Source organism: Danio rerio, chromosome 1 (assembly GCF_049306965.1).
Source record: "Danio rerio strain Tuebingen ecotype United States chromosome 1, GRCz12tu, whole genome shotgun sequence".
NCBI lineage: Eukaryota > Metazoa > Chordata > Actinopteri > Cypriniformes > Danionidae > Danio > Danio rerio.
This window is the reverse complement of record NC_133176.1, coordinates 47,106,555-47,124,852: the sequence shown is the minus strand read 5'-3', so window position 1 is coordinate 47,124,852 and position 18,298 is coordinate 47,106,555. Positions and strand designations below refer to the sequence as shown.

At 34.2% G+C, this 18,298-nt stretch overlaps 1 protein-coding gene across 1 annotated transcript in view; it reads left to right on the top strand.

Moving 5' to 3' along the window:
• Positions 1–3,699: 3,699 nt before the first annotated feature.
• The window catches only part of tacr3a (tachykinin receptor 3a), a 60,759-nt gene continuing 46,160 nt past the window's right edge, over positions 3,700–18,298 (top strand). Inside the window, exon 1 of the mRNA NM_001256638.1 lies at positions 3,700–4,097. Within this exon, the coding sequence (NP_001243567.1) occupies positions 3,730–4,097 (368 nt within the window). The 5' untranslated portion in view covers positions 3,700–3,729. The remainder of the gene's footprint in view (positions 4,098–18,298) is intronic.

Here is an 18,298-nt window from a genome sequence, read left to right as displayed (position 1 = left end):
TATTTTTATTGTAGTGTTTTATTTAAAAAATTTTATGATAGAAAAACGTATTACAAAGAAAACACTGTTTATTTAAAAATATGTTTGCTGTTTGTTTAAATTACTTAAAATAAAATTAATTAATTAATTAATTAATAAATACATTTGTTTACGTGACAAAATAAAAAAACAGAGAGCAATGGATTAGGCTACATAATCATATTATTATTATTATTATTATTATTAATACCAACAACAACAACAACAATAATAATAATAATAATTTTCTAAAAACATTGGGGCAAGAAAGCTACAAAGCCTATAAAAAACAGCATATGTATGTTTAGGTATGTTTTGATGCTGGTTTAGTTCTTGCTGGTTTTTAATGGCTCCTTGCTGGTTCTATCCAGCATATATGCTGCTCAGGACTAGCAAAAGACCAGCAAGAACCAGCAACATATAAAATATGTTTGCTGTTTGTTTAAATAGCTTATTTAAAATGAGCTGAAACAGCACAATTGTTTATCTTCACTCCACTTAAATCTGTAAAAAACAATAAGTTAACTTAATTTCTTTATGTTGTCCCAACACAAATTGATTGTGTGCAAGCTAGCATTTTTTACCATGAACATTTTAAAAATATGAATGTGTTACTTGCCGTTTATGACTTTTACTTGTAAGAAATTTTTAAAATCTAATACATGGTTTTATAGCTAAAATGAATTATGATTTCATTTTATTATTATGCATGAAGTGAAATTGTTCATTTGACTGTAAAACATAATAATAAGCTTCTTTGCCAGTTAAATGAATGAATATGATGGTTAGAGAAAACGTAAGGATAATAAATGTGCATCTCTGCCAGATTTGTTTCATTATTCTGAACATCTGCTGTGTAACAAATGTCCAAGGTTGCGATAATGCCATTCAATCTCTTTAAGAGACTGTTGAACACATCTCACGTGCCATGAGATTGACAGACCTTCACAAAGTTAATTCTGCATGATTGCGGGAACATGGTTTTGCTTCCAACTTGTTATTTTTATTAATAATTTTATTTATCTTGAATGTTTCATGTGAAGAAACAACATACATGTATACACTCTACCAGTGTTTCCACTACAGCTCGTCTGTAAATCAGTCTCATCACCCAATAGACATGTTTTAGATTTTTCCCATGATTGCAATATGTGCAAATAAAAATTGCACACAGAATTCATGCAGCTCCCTGAAATAAATACATTTATAATATAGCTGCCATGAAGATGGATGCTCCACTAATGAGTTGGTTCAAATTGACTAGTTTAATATAGAATACAGAATGCAATTGTGTGTTACATATATGAGAAGCATGAAATTAACAACACCACAGTGACCTGATCTAATAGACATTGCTGTTTGGTGCTTCCAAAGCAATTCATACCTAATATGTTTACCTTGCACTTAAAAAGGATGTTTTGATATTTAAGGGGATTGTTCATCCAAAAAATGACAATTTACTCATTTACTCAGCCTCAAGTGGTTAAAATCCTTTATGAGATAAGATATTTTGAAGATAGCTGAAATCCTGTAACCATTGAATACCATAGTTGGAAAAACAAATACTGTTTTAGTCAATGGTTATAGGCTTCCAGCTTTCTTCCAAATATCTTCATTTGTGTTTAACAGAAGAAAGAAAATCAAGCAGGTTTGGAAAGAAGTAGAGTGAGGCCCCGTTTACACTAGTGCGTTTTAGTTTTAAAACGGCGTTTTAGAATGAAAACGATCCGCGTCCACACTCGCGTTTCACCCAGCGTTTCTGAACTGCTCTCCGTCCACACCAAAACGCTGAAAACGCACATCACGTGACCACACACACACTCTCAGGCAAGCGCTGTAGCCAATCTACCCAGATGAGAGCTGTGCTAGTCGGACTTCTCATCAAGCATCTCCCGCTGGATCTAACCTCACTATATTTATTAAACGGAATATTTCTTTCATCTTGTTGTCTTTATTTAACGACATATTCATTGGACATTGGAATCTATTACTTGTTCTCAGGTAACGTGTTTTGGCTGAGCGCAAAGATAAGTTAATGATTAATGTAAGCACGTACATTCTGTATATTGACTGATCGCTTGCCTTTATTTCCTATAATGTATAAACTTATTGTATGTTATACTTTTATAATGGCCATTATCGATTAAAACTGATATTCAGCAAAGAGAGGGTCTGTTTCGTATTTTCACTGAAATTGAAAGGAGGCAGTTGTTTATCGGCTCCGTTTTGTTATAAATATGCACACAGTGAAGATGACGCTCATATTTGCAGCACGGCGCCTCAACATTTTTGCTGTCTGTTTAGTTGTTAATATTAAAATGAAAATAGGCAGTTCCTTATATCATGTTTACATTTTATTGTTGAGAAAGTAAAACAACGTAGCCAGGGTGATGTGAATGACGTTATAAAGTACACTGTTCCCTTTGAAGATTTACCCGTGTCCTCGGTATAGTCTGTTTTCCATATCAAACTGAGCAGAAGAGACTGCAGCCATGATCAAACTTGCGAAGTTTTAACTTACACGGAGAAGATGCAGGACTGAACTGTGCGTGTTAAGCAGGTCGCACACCAGAAGCGCCGCTCGGCGCCGCGACACGGCGCGTACATGACAGATTAAAGTATCGCACACCAGACGCGCACATTCAAATGATATTTAACATGAAACTAATCAGATGGCGCTCTGTGGCGCGGCTGAAAAATGAACTGCGTCCTGAGCCATCGCCGGGCGCCGCCGACAGCCGCCGACTTGCGGCGCCGGTGTGTGTATCCTGATAGAAACCTATGATTAGAATTCTAAAATACATGGCGCTGCGCGGCGCGCCGCCGAGCGGCGCTTCTGGTGTGCGACCTGCTTTAGGCTACTTAATATTCAGGAAAAGCCCCAATCAGAGAGGCGAATGTCTGCAGCCCCGCCTCCGTTTTCAAATGTCTCCGTTTTCCATCATCCACACTGAGACGGAGCAGCTGCGTTTCAGAATGAAAACGGCTTCTCCAGCGTTTTCGAAACGCTCCGTTTTCGGCGCTCGAGAACTCCGGCGTAGTGTGGACGGATGGCGTAACCGTAGCAAAACTTATGCGTTTTCAAACTAAAACGCATTAGTGTAAACGGGGCCTGAGTAACCTATGACATATTTTCATTTTTGGGTGAACTATCCATTTAATGATCTTTTAATCATTGATAAAACATCCATAATTAACTTATTACTATAAAATGTGTTTCTAGGACACAGCAATCTGACCTTTTTTCCCTTAAGCCACTGGCCATTGGCCTGTTTCGTAAATGTATTTCAGTCATTGATTCAATTCGGGATCGAGTGCAATTTGTCATTGTCTGTACTTTAACTCTACACCGTGAATAAATCGATCACTTTCTCTCCCAGTAGCACTTGTTAGTCCAGTTGTCACACAGAGCGCATGGCAGTGCTGCCAGTGCATCAGACTACACTGTTGCGCTCGAGCCTGCACGCGTTCAACAGGAGTCAAGAGACAATCGCGCGTCTATAACAACTCATAAGAGATTTACTTATCGATACAGAAGAGTAGAGAATTTGCCGTCTATTCGCACCAAATCGATCGCTTTTTAAGTGACATGTTGCCGTTTTCCGCTTGAGCAGAGGACTCTGTCACGCGCGTTTGGAGCAGTGCGCCCCGCGCACGGTAACCAGTGCACTTGAAGTAATTTATATCTAAATATTTCTGGACATTTCTGGCATGGCACAGTCACAGAACGGATCTAACCTAACGGGGAACTTTACGAACCAGTTCGTGCAGCCGCCGTGGCGCGTGGCGCTGTGGTCGGTGGCGTACAGCTCCATCCTGGCGATCGCGGTGTTCGGGAATCTGATCGTCATGTGGATCATTCTGGCTCATAAGCGGATGCGAACCGTCACCAACTACTTTCTGCTCAACCTGGCGTTTTCGGACGCCTCCATGGCCGCCTTCAACACTTTGATCAATTTCGTTTACGCCACACACGGAGATTGGTATTTCGGAGAAGCCTACTGCAAATTTCACAACTTTTTCCCCGTCACCTCCGTGTTTGCCAGCATTTACTCCATGAGCGCAATCGCAGTCGACAGGTAGAGTATACGTGGAGCTCAACAGCAGATCTCAATGAGTGTCGTGTTCTCATTCACGCAGTTTCATTCATTCACTGCAGGAAAGCGTTCAGAGAAGGCTTGAACTTTTCTCTTGTTTGTCTGTAAATGTTAATAATTTTATGCAAGAACATTTAGTTGACTGTAAAATGTAGTTCAATCATCAAAGAAAAATATATAGCCAACATTAAAAAACATTTATTTATTTATTTATTTATTTATTTATTTATTTATTTTTGTACAAATATCATGTATTTCCCTACTTAAACAGTATATGGTCGTATGCATGTTTTGATGCTTGATCTTGCTGGTCCTTTGCTGGTCATGAGCAGCATATTGGCAGCAAAGAACCAACAATGAGCCAATATAAACCAGCAAGAACCCAATCAACATTAAAACATACCCTAAACACACCTAAACATACATATGCTGTTTTTTCTCAACAGGGTTTTTAGCTTTCTTGTCCCATGTTTCATAAAAGTATTATTATTATTATTATTATTATTATTATTATTATTATTATTATTATTATTATTAAATGGTTCATCGCATCCCTCACTGTTTTTTTTTTTTCAAATGACAACATTTTTAAAAAATAATGAAATATTTAATATAATGTTTTATGGTAATCTATTAATCATCTTAAAAGTAATAAATTAATTCAAATCTTTATTAACTAAAAGTTAAACAAATATTTTGTCATAAACTTCTGTCTCTTAATTAATTTAGTTGATTATGTTATTGTTGTTGTTGTTTTGTTATAATAATCATCATTTTGTCCTTTTTACAGTTTGTGGACAGATTATATCTGAATTTAAGCCAAAAAATAATAATATTATTATTAATAATAATATAATTTATTATTCTGAAATTTAAAACATTGCATTGAAGAGATACTTTTGTTTGTTTTAAAGACCAGTATGCACACAAATTCTTTGAATCTGTGCATATAGATATGTGTTTGTAAGATTCAGTTAAGCTTGATTAAAAAAGTTATTCATGTAAGCTGATATGCTTTGTACTTCAGTTTTCTTTCCTGAAAAGTGTCTCAGACAGTGATTCCCACTCGCATGATTTGAAGCGAACACAATGGCTGCGGGTCAGGGAGCTCTCACTTATTTACAGCACCTTCAGGGGCGTCTTTTGCAGGTGCAGATATGCATTCATTCTATTCATGGACATCACACAGTGCAATCAAATCCACATTCACAAGTATAATTTGTTGTGTAATTTTTTTAATTGAAAGCTCAAAGGCTCCATTTACAGCTCGCTTAAATCGGAGCTCTACAAGGTGTAATCTGGTAATTATTTTGATCACATGATCCTCTAATTATCCACGTTTTTCCCGTACTCTTCAACATGCCTAGCATGAATTATATATTTCATTGAAGTCTGCAGGAAATTTTGCACATGCATAATGGTAGTCTTAATGTGAACAATTCTTTTTGTTTTCGTTAATCAAAACCTAATCATTTTCTTCTGCTCTGAAATGGCAGGCCTTCTCTGATGACATCAGTTTGAGGGCTTGGCCAAAATGTGCTTAGCCACGCCCATTCAACATTTAGTTTGCCACAAGTAAAAGATGAGAGGAGGAACACAAACATGAAACCCAGTCCCTACTCAATACTCCATTTCATTTGGAAAAGTTAGCATAATAAAAGTCTGCAGCAACTTCTGGGTTATACCAAAAATAATCAGTGCTTTTCTTTTTGCACTTTAGCCATTAAAAAAATTAAAAGGAAAATTATAGAATAAATCAATTACTCTGTATTAGCAGGCCATGATGTCATGCTGCCATAATGTCCTGCATTGTTTTGTTTTTAAATAACTATTTTGAAATGTTCTGGTAATGTTGTTTTATTGCTGCTACAACAATAAGATAAAAGGGACATGTTCTGTAAAGGTTATTTTTAGGCTATGTTTTAAATCAACTGCAACATTATTTTATGGTTGCAAACATACAGTGCTCAGCATATATAAGTACACCCTTCACAAATTTTTCTTTAAAATTAATATTTTAATAGGAAGCTCTACAATATTATATCTGTGCATATAAAAATTAGATTAGTTAGTTCAGAAGCCAAAACTGGAGCTTATCTAACAAAATAACTTACGATAACTGTCCAAAAACTAGTACACACAAATTTATATGTTATGGAAAAATATTAAATACAAAAAAAAATTCAAGAGAAGCAAAAATATTGAAAAATAATACTTGCTCCAAAGTTGTAGTGCTTGCATAATTGAGCACACTACATTTTGAAAATGAATATTTTTATCATTTTTTCACTGAATATAGGCAATATATTTTGGTTCATTTAAATAAGACAGATTTATTCAACAAATATATATATATTAAAATAAAAATTTACAACCTACAAAATTTCAACTACATTTTTTTTCCTCTTTTTAAAATTTGTATTTAATATTTTTCTATAACATATAATTTTGGGTGTACTAGTTTTTGAAGCATTATCGTAAGTTATTTTGTCAGATAAGCTTTATCTTCAGTACCGACTAATCTAATGTATATGCACAAATATAATATTGTATAGCGTTCTAGTGTTGCACGATACCAAAATTTTGATTTCCATATGAAACATAAGTTAAATATCACGATACAGATACTAAATCAATACCACACCATCATTTTCCCTTTCAAAATATTATTTATTAATAAACCACAGTGTTTAACATCAGCTGAAACAAAGTATAAAAACAAATACAAGAAATAAAAACTATTCTTGTCAGCAATCAGAAATAAACATAAATAAAATAGTTGCGGTTTTGTTTAAAAACCATAGACAAAAGTGCAAATAACTTTTTTGGTCTAGTTCTCAAAGAACCAGGAGATGTTGCTTGGTTCTCACTGTTCATGACACAGTGATCCGGTCATATTAATATTTAATTCGATATTTGTATTTTAACTGTCCATGATGTCATGAGAATGGGCATTTGTTAAAAAGATATACATTTTTGCTGTTCCTCTGACAATCCATTATTACAGCATCCCATAGCTTTAGATGATGTTTACAGACCTCTACTTAAATTTCTGTCATGTGGTGTGACTGTTGAGTTAAGTGTGACCATACTGATATGAGAATATATCTCAGCATGTCACATTTGTTGTGACGTGATTTACACAAAGTCTCATATGCACGAAAACAAAAAAAAAGGTTCAATCTTATTGTAAACGTTTATGGTGAAGTCACCATAAGATTATCCATTTTCATTTTATATCAGATAACATTTGTGTCACAACATATGACATTTTTACACTCAGATGCAACAGATTGGTGCAAAATATCCCATTTCCAATACAAAATCTAAAAGGGAAATTTAAAGGTAAATACTACACAGCTCAATCTATGCATGACAAATTTCTAAATAATTCGGGCTTATTTCATTTTCGCAATATATTGTAATATATTTAGCATATTTGTGCATGTATGATATGTTTATATCTTTGAAATCAAAACATTAATTTCATAACATTTTTATATCATTCTCACAAAGACAGCTGTCGCTTAAAATTACAGGTAATAAAAAAATGTGGAATCTACTATAAAATATGAATTTAAAAGATAGATTTTTGAGGGGTGTACTTATATTTGCTGAGCACTGTACATCTGGATTCTTAAAAAAAAAAAAAAGCCAAAAATGTTTCCTTTAGTAGGAACATATGCCCTTTAGGTCACAGCAAAACACACAGTAGGCATGTTTAGGAAACGGTGGACACAATTGTTTGCATTAAACATACAATTTCGCATTATCAAGCTGACCTAGTGATTAACCCCATTAAATATTGTGTATTGCATTGATTTTTCTTCATGGTTCAAAACCTTTTACTGTGCACCATAAGATTAATTTGACCCCAAAGTATTAGATAATGCGTTGGATGCACACCAGTTCAACTGTGAATGAATTCTTCCCTTCCTGAACAGAATACACACTCAACTGAAAGAGACAAACAACTTTTATGTAGCTCTACGTACTAGCACTTTTATGGCTAGCGCTCATTGATTTGAATTCGTCCTTGCCTCTAGTCAGATGCCCTTGTTTGAACTCGAGATGTTTAAAGGAACAATCTAAACTAATGGAAAGGAGTGCAGTTGATCTGCAGGACAGAAGCTGAATACTGAATATGAGTCGCAGTGATGTCGGAGTCATGTCATTTTGCTACAAGCGATGCTTTAGAACTTTTGAGAAAGTCTTGTTTAGCATAATCTGCATAGGTATATGTTTTTATTTATTTATTTATTTATTTGTAGGGCGAAAAATCCAATTTCCAGCCTCTCACCACATAAGCCATGCTGTGTCATTTAATTATCCCTCTCCTCTCTGCACCCTGCTGATATGTCTTTATTTCTCCCCTGATAAGACATCGCAGACAATAATCTCATAACTAAATAATGCGAAAATAATGCATATCGAATGGACTTTTAAACTTCATCATTAACCTTCCCAGATATGGACGATTAGCTTGGCGCAGTGTGCAAATGTCAATATATTTGTGTTTCGGCTTAGTTAAATTGTTTTGGATGTCATGCATGATGCTTATGCGAGTTCTGCACTTTGTGAAAAATGAATGAGTTCTATTATGGTGGCTGAGGAGCCCAACCTTGCTGCAAGTTAAGGAAACACATGCATTAAGTTGGTAAGTAATGAACAAGTAATCATTTTTATCAGAAAACATATTTCCAAGTCAGGCTCATTATGGATACATATCCAGGTCTACATTTCTGAGGAAATGCAGATGACGAAATACATGACTGTAGGTACGTCTGCTTGCAGTTTTTGTTGCAAATCCATTAGAGGCTGCTCTGTACACTTTTTGATGATCTCAAGTTTTGCGCGCATAAATCCACCAGAGGGCGCAATATAAACTCCAGCACACTTGGCCAGCTTGCTGTCGATTGAATGACTGACCGGCTGATACCACCCACCCACCTGCTTCCATAAAACCAACTGATAGTGTTTTTAAAAGTAGTCTAGAAAAAGAAAAGCCGTCATGGCCGCATCTTTTCTCCAAATTTTAGCCTGTTGCTTATTTATTTAATTTAGCTTTTGTTTTATACGGAACCGTTCTTTGTTTCGGACTTGAACCCCATCGCCGTGGTCAACTCTGGTCTGCGTCCCAAGTCTGTCAGTGAATGTGTTGAGCCATTGGGCAAACCAAGCCATCGGCGGCGTTATATTGCCTTGTAGCATAAGTCTTAAATGAAATGCCAGCCTGATCTCATGATAAAACGTAAATATTTTACATTTTAATGGTTTAGTGGTTAATTCATACGAATTCTTGTTCAGTCGTGCAAAAATGTACGATTTTAAAAAGGAGGCGTGGCACCCAACCCCACCCCTAACCCCAAGCATCATTGGGGGATGAGCAAATCATACTAAATTGTAAAAATTAGATCATACGAATTCATACAATTTAGCCACTAAATCAAAAAGTTAAGAATTGCCGTGAGATTGCGTTAGAAATGCAGCCAGATGTATCTCGGGCTACATAATTCACACTCTCCAGAAATGTAGACAGGGGTACATATTCACAATGAGCCTGTGTTGCATATTTCTAAAGGTGCTATTGACTTTTTAACTAGATATCAGTAATAACCAAAGTAATCCATACATGCAAAGAAAACAAAACAGATTTGTATAAGTTATGTATAATTTAATGAAATGGCACAGGGAAAAGTTTTGAACACATGAAGATCGGGAGGTGTAAAAAGGCATGGAAAGCCCAGACAGCAGCTGAAATCTCTCAATAAATACATTTCAATAGTTCAGTGCTTTTCTCCTTGTGCCAATCCATTGTTATTACACATAACAAATGATTTTTGGGGGGTTTATTTGAATGTTTGGATTGCTTGGGTTTTAACCTAAATCTGGGTCAATGTCAAGATCATGTCAATAGCTCCTTTAAAATGTATTTACAAAATCATGACGTGTTATTTTACTTATTTTTATTTAGTTGTAAAGAAAACACTAACAAATAGACAAAACTTTGACAAACCATGCAAATACAGAAGCATGCTGCAAATAGGTTGCACAAAAAGTGGTATTAAAGCAGTATTTTCTGATATCTGAGATAAAAGATTCGTTTTTATCTCCAAAAACTTCACTGACTCTAAACAGGAAGCAGATGAGTTCACACATTTTCAATGTGGTCTGAGCTATTTGCGGTGCATTTCGGTATTTGCACTGCAAAAAATGCTTTTCTTACCTACATTTGTATCTTGTTTCTAGTCTAAATATCTACAAATTCTTAAATCAAGAAGCATTTTCTAGAGAAGCAAAACAAATGGTCTTGTTTTAAGAAATAATATGCCAAAATGAAGTGAGTTTTTCCTCAAATCAAGCAAAATAATCTGCCAATTGGGTTAGCAAAATAATTTTAATATATATAATATTTTAATAAATAATAAATTTTCGATTTGTGATAAGATTATTTTGCTTACCCCATTGAAAATGCTTCTTGATTTAAGAACTTTTAATTATTTGGACTAGAAACAAGACAAAAAATCTAAGTAAGAAAAGCATTTTTTGTAGTGTGTTGTGAGAATCGATGATGCTTTCTCGGATTGTTCTTTTATTTGCGTTTTCTTTACTTGAAGTGCGTTTAAGCTCTCCGTATTGAACGCTGTATGGAGTTGTGTAATGATTAGAGTTTATTAATGCCCATTCATTTCTTACTGAAGCAGCATACACCATGAACTATGAGCATTACAAACATGATGAAGGTACAAGTGTTCTTAGCAGCTTTATTGATGAAAAGACCTGCAGTCCCTTGAAGGACAGCAAATTATATGAACAAAGAAATATGAAACTATAAATTATTTGTATCCACACTCTTGAAACTCACACATGCTTGAAAATTATGAAACCTCTTTAGTTTTCATGTTTTCAGACATGTTTGTGTTTATTATATCAATGTTTTAACTTTAGAAAGAATTAGAAATCAAGATTGAGCGGAAAAACCCTGATATTCAATCACAACAAATCAAAGTATTTGTTATTCGGACAAGTAGTGGTGAAAACAATTCTGAAAAATCATACTCAAGTAAAAGTACCATGACTTGCCCAAAAATGTGGTGCAAGTAGAGTAAAAGTATCTGTTGTAAATATTACTCATAGTATGAGTTAAAAGTAGCCATTTTAAAACTACTCAAGAGTAGTGAGTGGTGGGTATCATGCTGTGAAAAGTGGATGCGTTTACATGCAGTTTGTGTAGGGATGTGTAAACGTAGGGCAGCACGGTGGCCCAGTGGGTAGCACAATTGCCTTACTGCAAGAAGGTCGCTGGTTCGAGCCCCGGCTGGGTCAGTTGGCATTTCTGTGTGGAGTTTGCATGCTCACCCCATGTTCGTGTGGGGTTGCTTCGGTTTCTACCACAAGTCCAAAAACATGTGGTATAGGTGAATTATAGGTGGTATAAGTAAGCTAAATTGTCCGTAGTGTGTGTGTGTGTATGGATGTTTCCAAGTGATGGGTTGCAGCTGGAAGTGTAAAACATATGCTAAATAAATTGGTGGTTCATTCTACTGTGGTGACCCCAGCTTAATAAAGGGACTAGACTAAAAGAAAACGATTTAATGAATGTATTAATGTAACATTCTGTAGTGCATTTATTGATTGACTCCTATATTTGTTCGTTCCTTCCAACATTCCTTTCATTGTTTGTTTGTTTGTTCTGTCCTTCCTTTATTCATTCATTTGTTCATTCCTTCCTTCATTCCTCCCATTCGTTCACTCATTCATTTGTTCGTTTGTTCATATTTTTGTTTCTTCCTTCATTAGGTTCTTTGTTCATTCATATGTTCATTCGTTCGTTCCTTTCTTCCTTTGTTCAGTCCTTCCTTTAATCCTTAATTCATTCATTTGTTCCTCTCTTCATTTGTTCGCTTATTCATTCGTTTGTTCATTTATATTTTGTCCCTTCCTTCATTAGGTCCTTTGTTCATTCATTCATTCGGTCCGTCCTTCCTTGTTTGTTCAGTCCTTCCTTGAATCCTTCCTTCATTCATTTGTTCCTCCTCCCTTTATTCGTTCGCTCATTCATTTGTTCGTTTGTTTATATTTTTGTTCCTTCCTTTATTAGGTTCTTTGTTAGTTTATTCATTCATTCATTCATTCATTCATTCATTCATTCATTCATTCATTCATTCATTCATTCATTCATTCATTCATTCATTCATTCGTTCATTTGATCATTCCTTCCTTTCTTAGTTTGTTCATTCCTTCCTTGAATCTCTCCTTCATTCATTTGTTCCTCTCTTCATTCGTTCACTCATTCATTTGTTCATATTTTTGTTCCTTCCTTCATTAGGTTCTTTGTTTATTCATTCGTCCGTTCGTTCCTTCCTTAGTTTGTTTAGTTCTTCCTTGAATCTGTCCTTCATTCATTTGTTCCTCTCTTCATTCATTTGCTCATTCATTAGTTCGTTCATTCATATTTTGTTCCTTACTTCATTAGGTCCTTTGTTCATTAATTCATTAGGTCCTTCCTTCCTTGTTTGTTCAGTCCTTCCTTGAATCCTTCATTCATTTGTTCCTCTCTTAATTCATTTGTTTGTTCATTTATATTTTGTTCCTTTCTTCATTAGGTCCTTTGTTCATTCATTTATTGGGTCCTTCCTTCCTTGTTTGTTCAGTCCTTCCTTAAATCCTTAATTCGTTTGTTCCTCCCTTCATTCGTTCATTCATTCATTTGTTTGTTCATTTATATTTGGTTCCTTCCTTCATTAGGCCCTTTGTTCGTACATTCCTTCATTCGGTCATTCCTTCTTTGTTTGTTCAATCATTCCCTGAATCTTTCTTTCATTCATTTGTTCCTCCCTTGAGTCCCTTCATTCATTTGTTTGTTCATTAATATTTTGTTCCTTCCTTCATTAGGTCCTTTGTTTATTCTTAATTAGTTCAATCCTTCTTTCCGTTTCTTGTTCAGTCCTTCTTTCATTTGGCCATTCTTTCCATTCTTCATTCATTCCATTTAGTGATTGTTTAAGGCTGTTTGGTGATTTCAGTCGTCATACAGTTGACATCCTGCTATTAAACATATGCTTTTTAAAATGTTTTCTTTCGTTATCACAAATCAGTTTGAGTTTCTATTTTCTTTTGAACACAAAAGTTGATAATTAGAAAAATTGTAAAATCTGGTAAATATTGATTTCCACAGTATAATTTATTTTTTTATGGATGTCAATGATGTCAAACGATTTCCAAGTTTCTTCAAGATATTTTTGTTTGTGTTTAAAAAAATGGAATAAACTCATAAAGGTTTGGAGGGAGAGCAAATAGTGAGTAAATCTTAATTTAAGGGTGAACTACCCCTTTATTGTGAACAGATGGCTTTAGCAAATGTATATAGTACAATCAACGTAACAGTCTTGGCACCGGCAACAGGTCTTTCATTTTATTATTGAGCTTCTACTCCCACAACTGGATAGTTGTGCTGTTTTTAACAGACATCACTCTAATGTCAAAACATATGACTTTTTTATGCGTCCTGTCAGTGGAAATCATGTCAGAATTTGAGTTGTCACTTTGCACTATAGGGAAAATAACAGAAACAGCATAACTTTTGATCATATTAAGACTGATACCTGAAGCTCGTGGCCTGAAGCTTTTGTTTCTGTCAAAGCTGACTTTTAGCTAAATGTCAGGTCCTTCAGATATAATGCTTATTAATATGAATTTGTCCCTTGTTTTTCATATGTATGAGATTAATCTGCTGATAAACAAGTTGGCCATTGATGAGCTGAATTGCTTTGCATTACAAGTTTAATACAGTTAATTCATTCAGAAAAGTGAACTTACTTTGAAAGTAAATTATACCTAGAGATGACTTTAATACTTTTTTCTTTAAATCATTCTAAATTTAAATGTTGAAACGCTCTAAATGAATAGGGCTTAGGGGGATAACTGGGAGTAGAACACAGCCAGAAACTATAATTAGCACTTCTTGTGGGTATTGCGTCTTTTTGTTAAATTGCTGAATGCTTCCTCAAGTGTAAGTCGCATTGGACAAAAGTGTCAGTTAAATGACTAAATGTAAATGTGTAAATACGAGCAGAATAAATAAACTTTCCATTGATGTATGGTTTGTTAGGATAAGACAATTCTTGACCAAGATGCATCTATTAAATGAGAAAAATTATATAAAAAATAAATAGATTTCTACAAATGTACCCATGCAGATTGAAGTTTTGTCACTCATTGTCACATTTCATGATGAAGTAAAAAATCTAGTCATAACTGTTACATTTTCATCCCAAAACATTTTTTGTACTATCACTGGACCCCAGGGAATAAAAAAACAACCACAAAATGTGTGAAATAACCTTATATTATTTGAAAAGATGGTGTTGTTTTTTTGTGAGCAGTGTACATTAGCAACCCAAATGTAGTTACGGCAGGAGGGGAATTATATCAGACAAGAGAAAACCAGATTCAGTCCGAGTGTTCTTCACAGTTATTTCCTGTGCTCAAAATGTCACATAGCGCTCATGGCTCCAGGCTAGATATTTCACTGGCCACATTTGCAGCTACTGTTGTTTTGCTGGTAGGCAGTCGCTACTCTTATGTAGAGAGCGATCGTGAAGTCTGTAGGAATTTGCAGTGGGTCAGTGTGTGTTTTGCACAGTCACGTTTTGGAGGAAAGTGTGAGATTTGTGCTGCCCGGTAAACTATTTTCAGCGCATTAAATGTTTGATTTTACTGTCAGAGAGAAGGAACGGCTGACAAAATTCCCATTTTGGTGCATTTGTTGGTTTATGAAAGTTTAATGGAGGTATTATGTGTAACATTTTTTTGACAAATGCTGGAGGCCATTAGGTTCAGACTCAGTTCAGACGTTTTGTCTTGCAAGGCATTGCACTTGAATGTGGTGTTATTTAGCTGACTTATTGTACAATAGCTGAAGGTTTTCTGGGAATAGAGTCAGAATAGGGCTTGAAACTGGGAAAAAATGCTAAACTTGTAATTGGATTTTCTGGATTTAAAAGCTTTAATGGGCATGGGTTTGCAAAAAAATAAAATTTGAATATTTAACATTCATGTTTTTCAGAATTTGAAAGTGGGTCAAAATATCTGATGTGTTTGTTTGTTGTGATTGAAAATTAATTATAGAAAACATGTCATCTTTTGTTCAAATGACAAGATTTTAATTTAAATATTGTATTTTATTTATATATTTAATTAATTAATTAATTTATTTATTTATTAATTTATTATTGAATTTAATTGAACTTTATTAAATTTTTATTTAATTTTATTTTATTACTATGATTAATATTACTATTATTTATTATTACTATTTATTATTATTATTATTATTATTATTATTTATTTATTTATTTATTTATTTATTTATTTATTTATTTATTTATTTATGTATTTATTTCCTTAACATTTTGTCTCATCAAACTGAATCTTGGTTAACTTAAATATAAGTGAAAAATATTTTTTAAATAATATAAAATCATTAAATTATTTAGATTTAATAAATGAATGAAAGCATTTATTAATTAATATATTTTGTTAAATACAGAACAAAAACATTTATTGATCTTTTTTTACTGCAAACAAAAGATATATTTTGTTTACTTGCACTCGTTTAACTTCAGATGCTGTATAGACTGTTTCTCCTCAGTCTCTTCACAGATCAGGAATTTTGTTGTCATTCTTGTCTCTGAATTTTGCTTGATTTTTGCTAAGCAAATGAATTCAGTTTTGCAGGAACAGTTTTGAAAATCAATTGAAAATCATTTTTCTGTTTTCATGACTCTGAGAAGGTCATCCATGTGTTTATTGCTTTTTGCATTGATTATTGTGACTCCTTGTATTTGGCTCTTCTTCAGTCATCCATTGCGTGTTTGCAAATGGTACAAAATGTTGTCGCAAGGTAGAATGCTGTTTACCAGGGCAAAGAAAACCAGTCATGTTACATCTTTAGACCCACTACAGCTCCCTTGTTCATTCAATTACATTATGTTAACACCATATCTTTACTCTCAAGCAACTTAACTGATCTCATCCACGTTTTGTTTTGTGATGTCTTCTGAATTTGTTTAGACCTTTGGCCAGATTTGCTGAGGTAAATGCTTTTTATAAATAAAATGATTTAATACTTACAATCAGATGTTCAGCAATGGCTTGCTAGTTTAAAACCAAACGTTCCGTATTTATTGATAAACATAATTACTATTATACTTTTTCAATCAATTAACAAACAATTATAATTGCTAACTTTAAAGTGAAATTACTCAATAAGCAACCCATTTGTCATAGTATTTATTAGTCATTGTTAATGTCAGTAATTAATAGACATTACGCTGTTCATTATGTTGCTAATCAGTAACAACAAAAATTGTGTTTGCTAATGTTGAAATTAATCCTAACTATAAGATTATTCATTCATTCATTTTCTTGTCGGCTTAGTCCCTTTATTAATCTGGGGCGCCACAGCGGAATGAACTGCCAACTTATCCAGCACGTTTTTATGCAGCGGAGGACCTTCCAGCCGCAACCCATCTCTGGGAAACATCCACACACACACATATACGCACACTCATACACTACGGACAATTTAGCCTACCCAATTCACCTGTACCGCATGTCTTTAGACTGTGAGGGAAACCGGAGCACCCGGAGGAAACCCACACGAACGCAGGGAGAACATGCAAACTCCACACAGAAACGCCAACTGAGCCGAGGTTCGAATCAGCGACCCAGTAACCTTCTTGCTGTGAGGTGACAGCACTACCTACTGCGCCACTGCTTTGCAACTATGAGATTAATAAATGCTTTTAAGGGGACTTATTATGCAAAAAACTATTTTATAAGAGGTTAACACACAGTTGTGTGGCAACAATATGTGAATATAACCAGCATCTATTGGTTAAAATGTATTCATGTAATTTTTTATAATCATACTTGATAAAAACAGTCTGCAGAAACACTTTGATATGACTTTCTTACTTTGCACATGTCATCAGAGGGGGAAAGACATGCCCCTTAATGACATTGGCCCTTTTCACACATACAAACCTTTCCAGGGATCATGTGTGAACAAGCCATTTTTAAATATACTAGTAAATTTGTTCTGGCAATATTCCATAAAGAGAAGTTGTAAAATTACTGGTAATTTGCCAAAATGCTGCGCTTTATGAACTATGTGAAAATTGCCGAAAGAACGTGTTCATGAAAGCACCAACCAGAACATTCAGACGCATTCACACCTGCGCTGTTCATAAGGCTTTGAAAATATCAATTTAGCTGCTAGTTGTTAATCAGAAAAAAGTTTTTATGTTACTTTTTTAATGCCAACTGTGTAAAAAAACAAAAAGCTTAAGATAAACCGCAGTTTGTTTACCTTCAAGCTCTGCTTCAGCTGCGTGATGCGCGTTCACTTGAAGAAGAGCACCATTGAGCGCCAGCACACACACATATTATGTACATCTCGACATATGAAAGTGTTCCTCCATATGTTTTCATTGAATTTAACAATACTTATCCATCCACAGAATTTGTAATGTAGTCAAATGTGTAAACTTTAACTGCGGTTCGTGACTTTGGTTGGCTCTGGGACAAAAGCAGCTGCATGAACCAAGTGGCAACATAACACTCTCCCTTGTGTCGCTAATACGCAAGTAACTGAAACTGTTACCATTTTTAATTATAATAGGAACCTTGTTACCATTTTTTTTTACAATTTTTTTATCTACACTGTAGAAAAAATCTGTTATTTTACTTTTTTTTCGGCTGCTGGGGTGAAATTTATTGTAAAATAACACGTTAAATTGCAGAAATTTAACGAAAATTTTTATATAAGGAAATTTATGTAATTTAGTTCTGTTATTTTACAATAAATTTCTGTAATTTAACGGCCGTTTTTTTTAATGTTTTTTTTTCAGCCACCCCAGCTGCTGAAAAACCCTTAAAATAATGAAATGTTTTTACAGTGTATGTTTATCTTTAATAATGATTTTATCTATGTTTTTTTTTATTTTGTTAAATAGTAATTTATTCAACATATCACCTGTATGTCTCTTGATCAATAATTTAATTCATGCTTTAACCAAATAAATTTGAAAAAACCAGCAGGAGATCCAGTTGTACAGTATTCACAACACGTTCCAACTCACATGATTGTGGAAACTCATCACAGCATGACATAATTA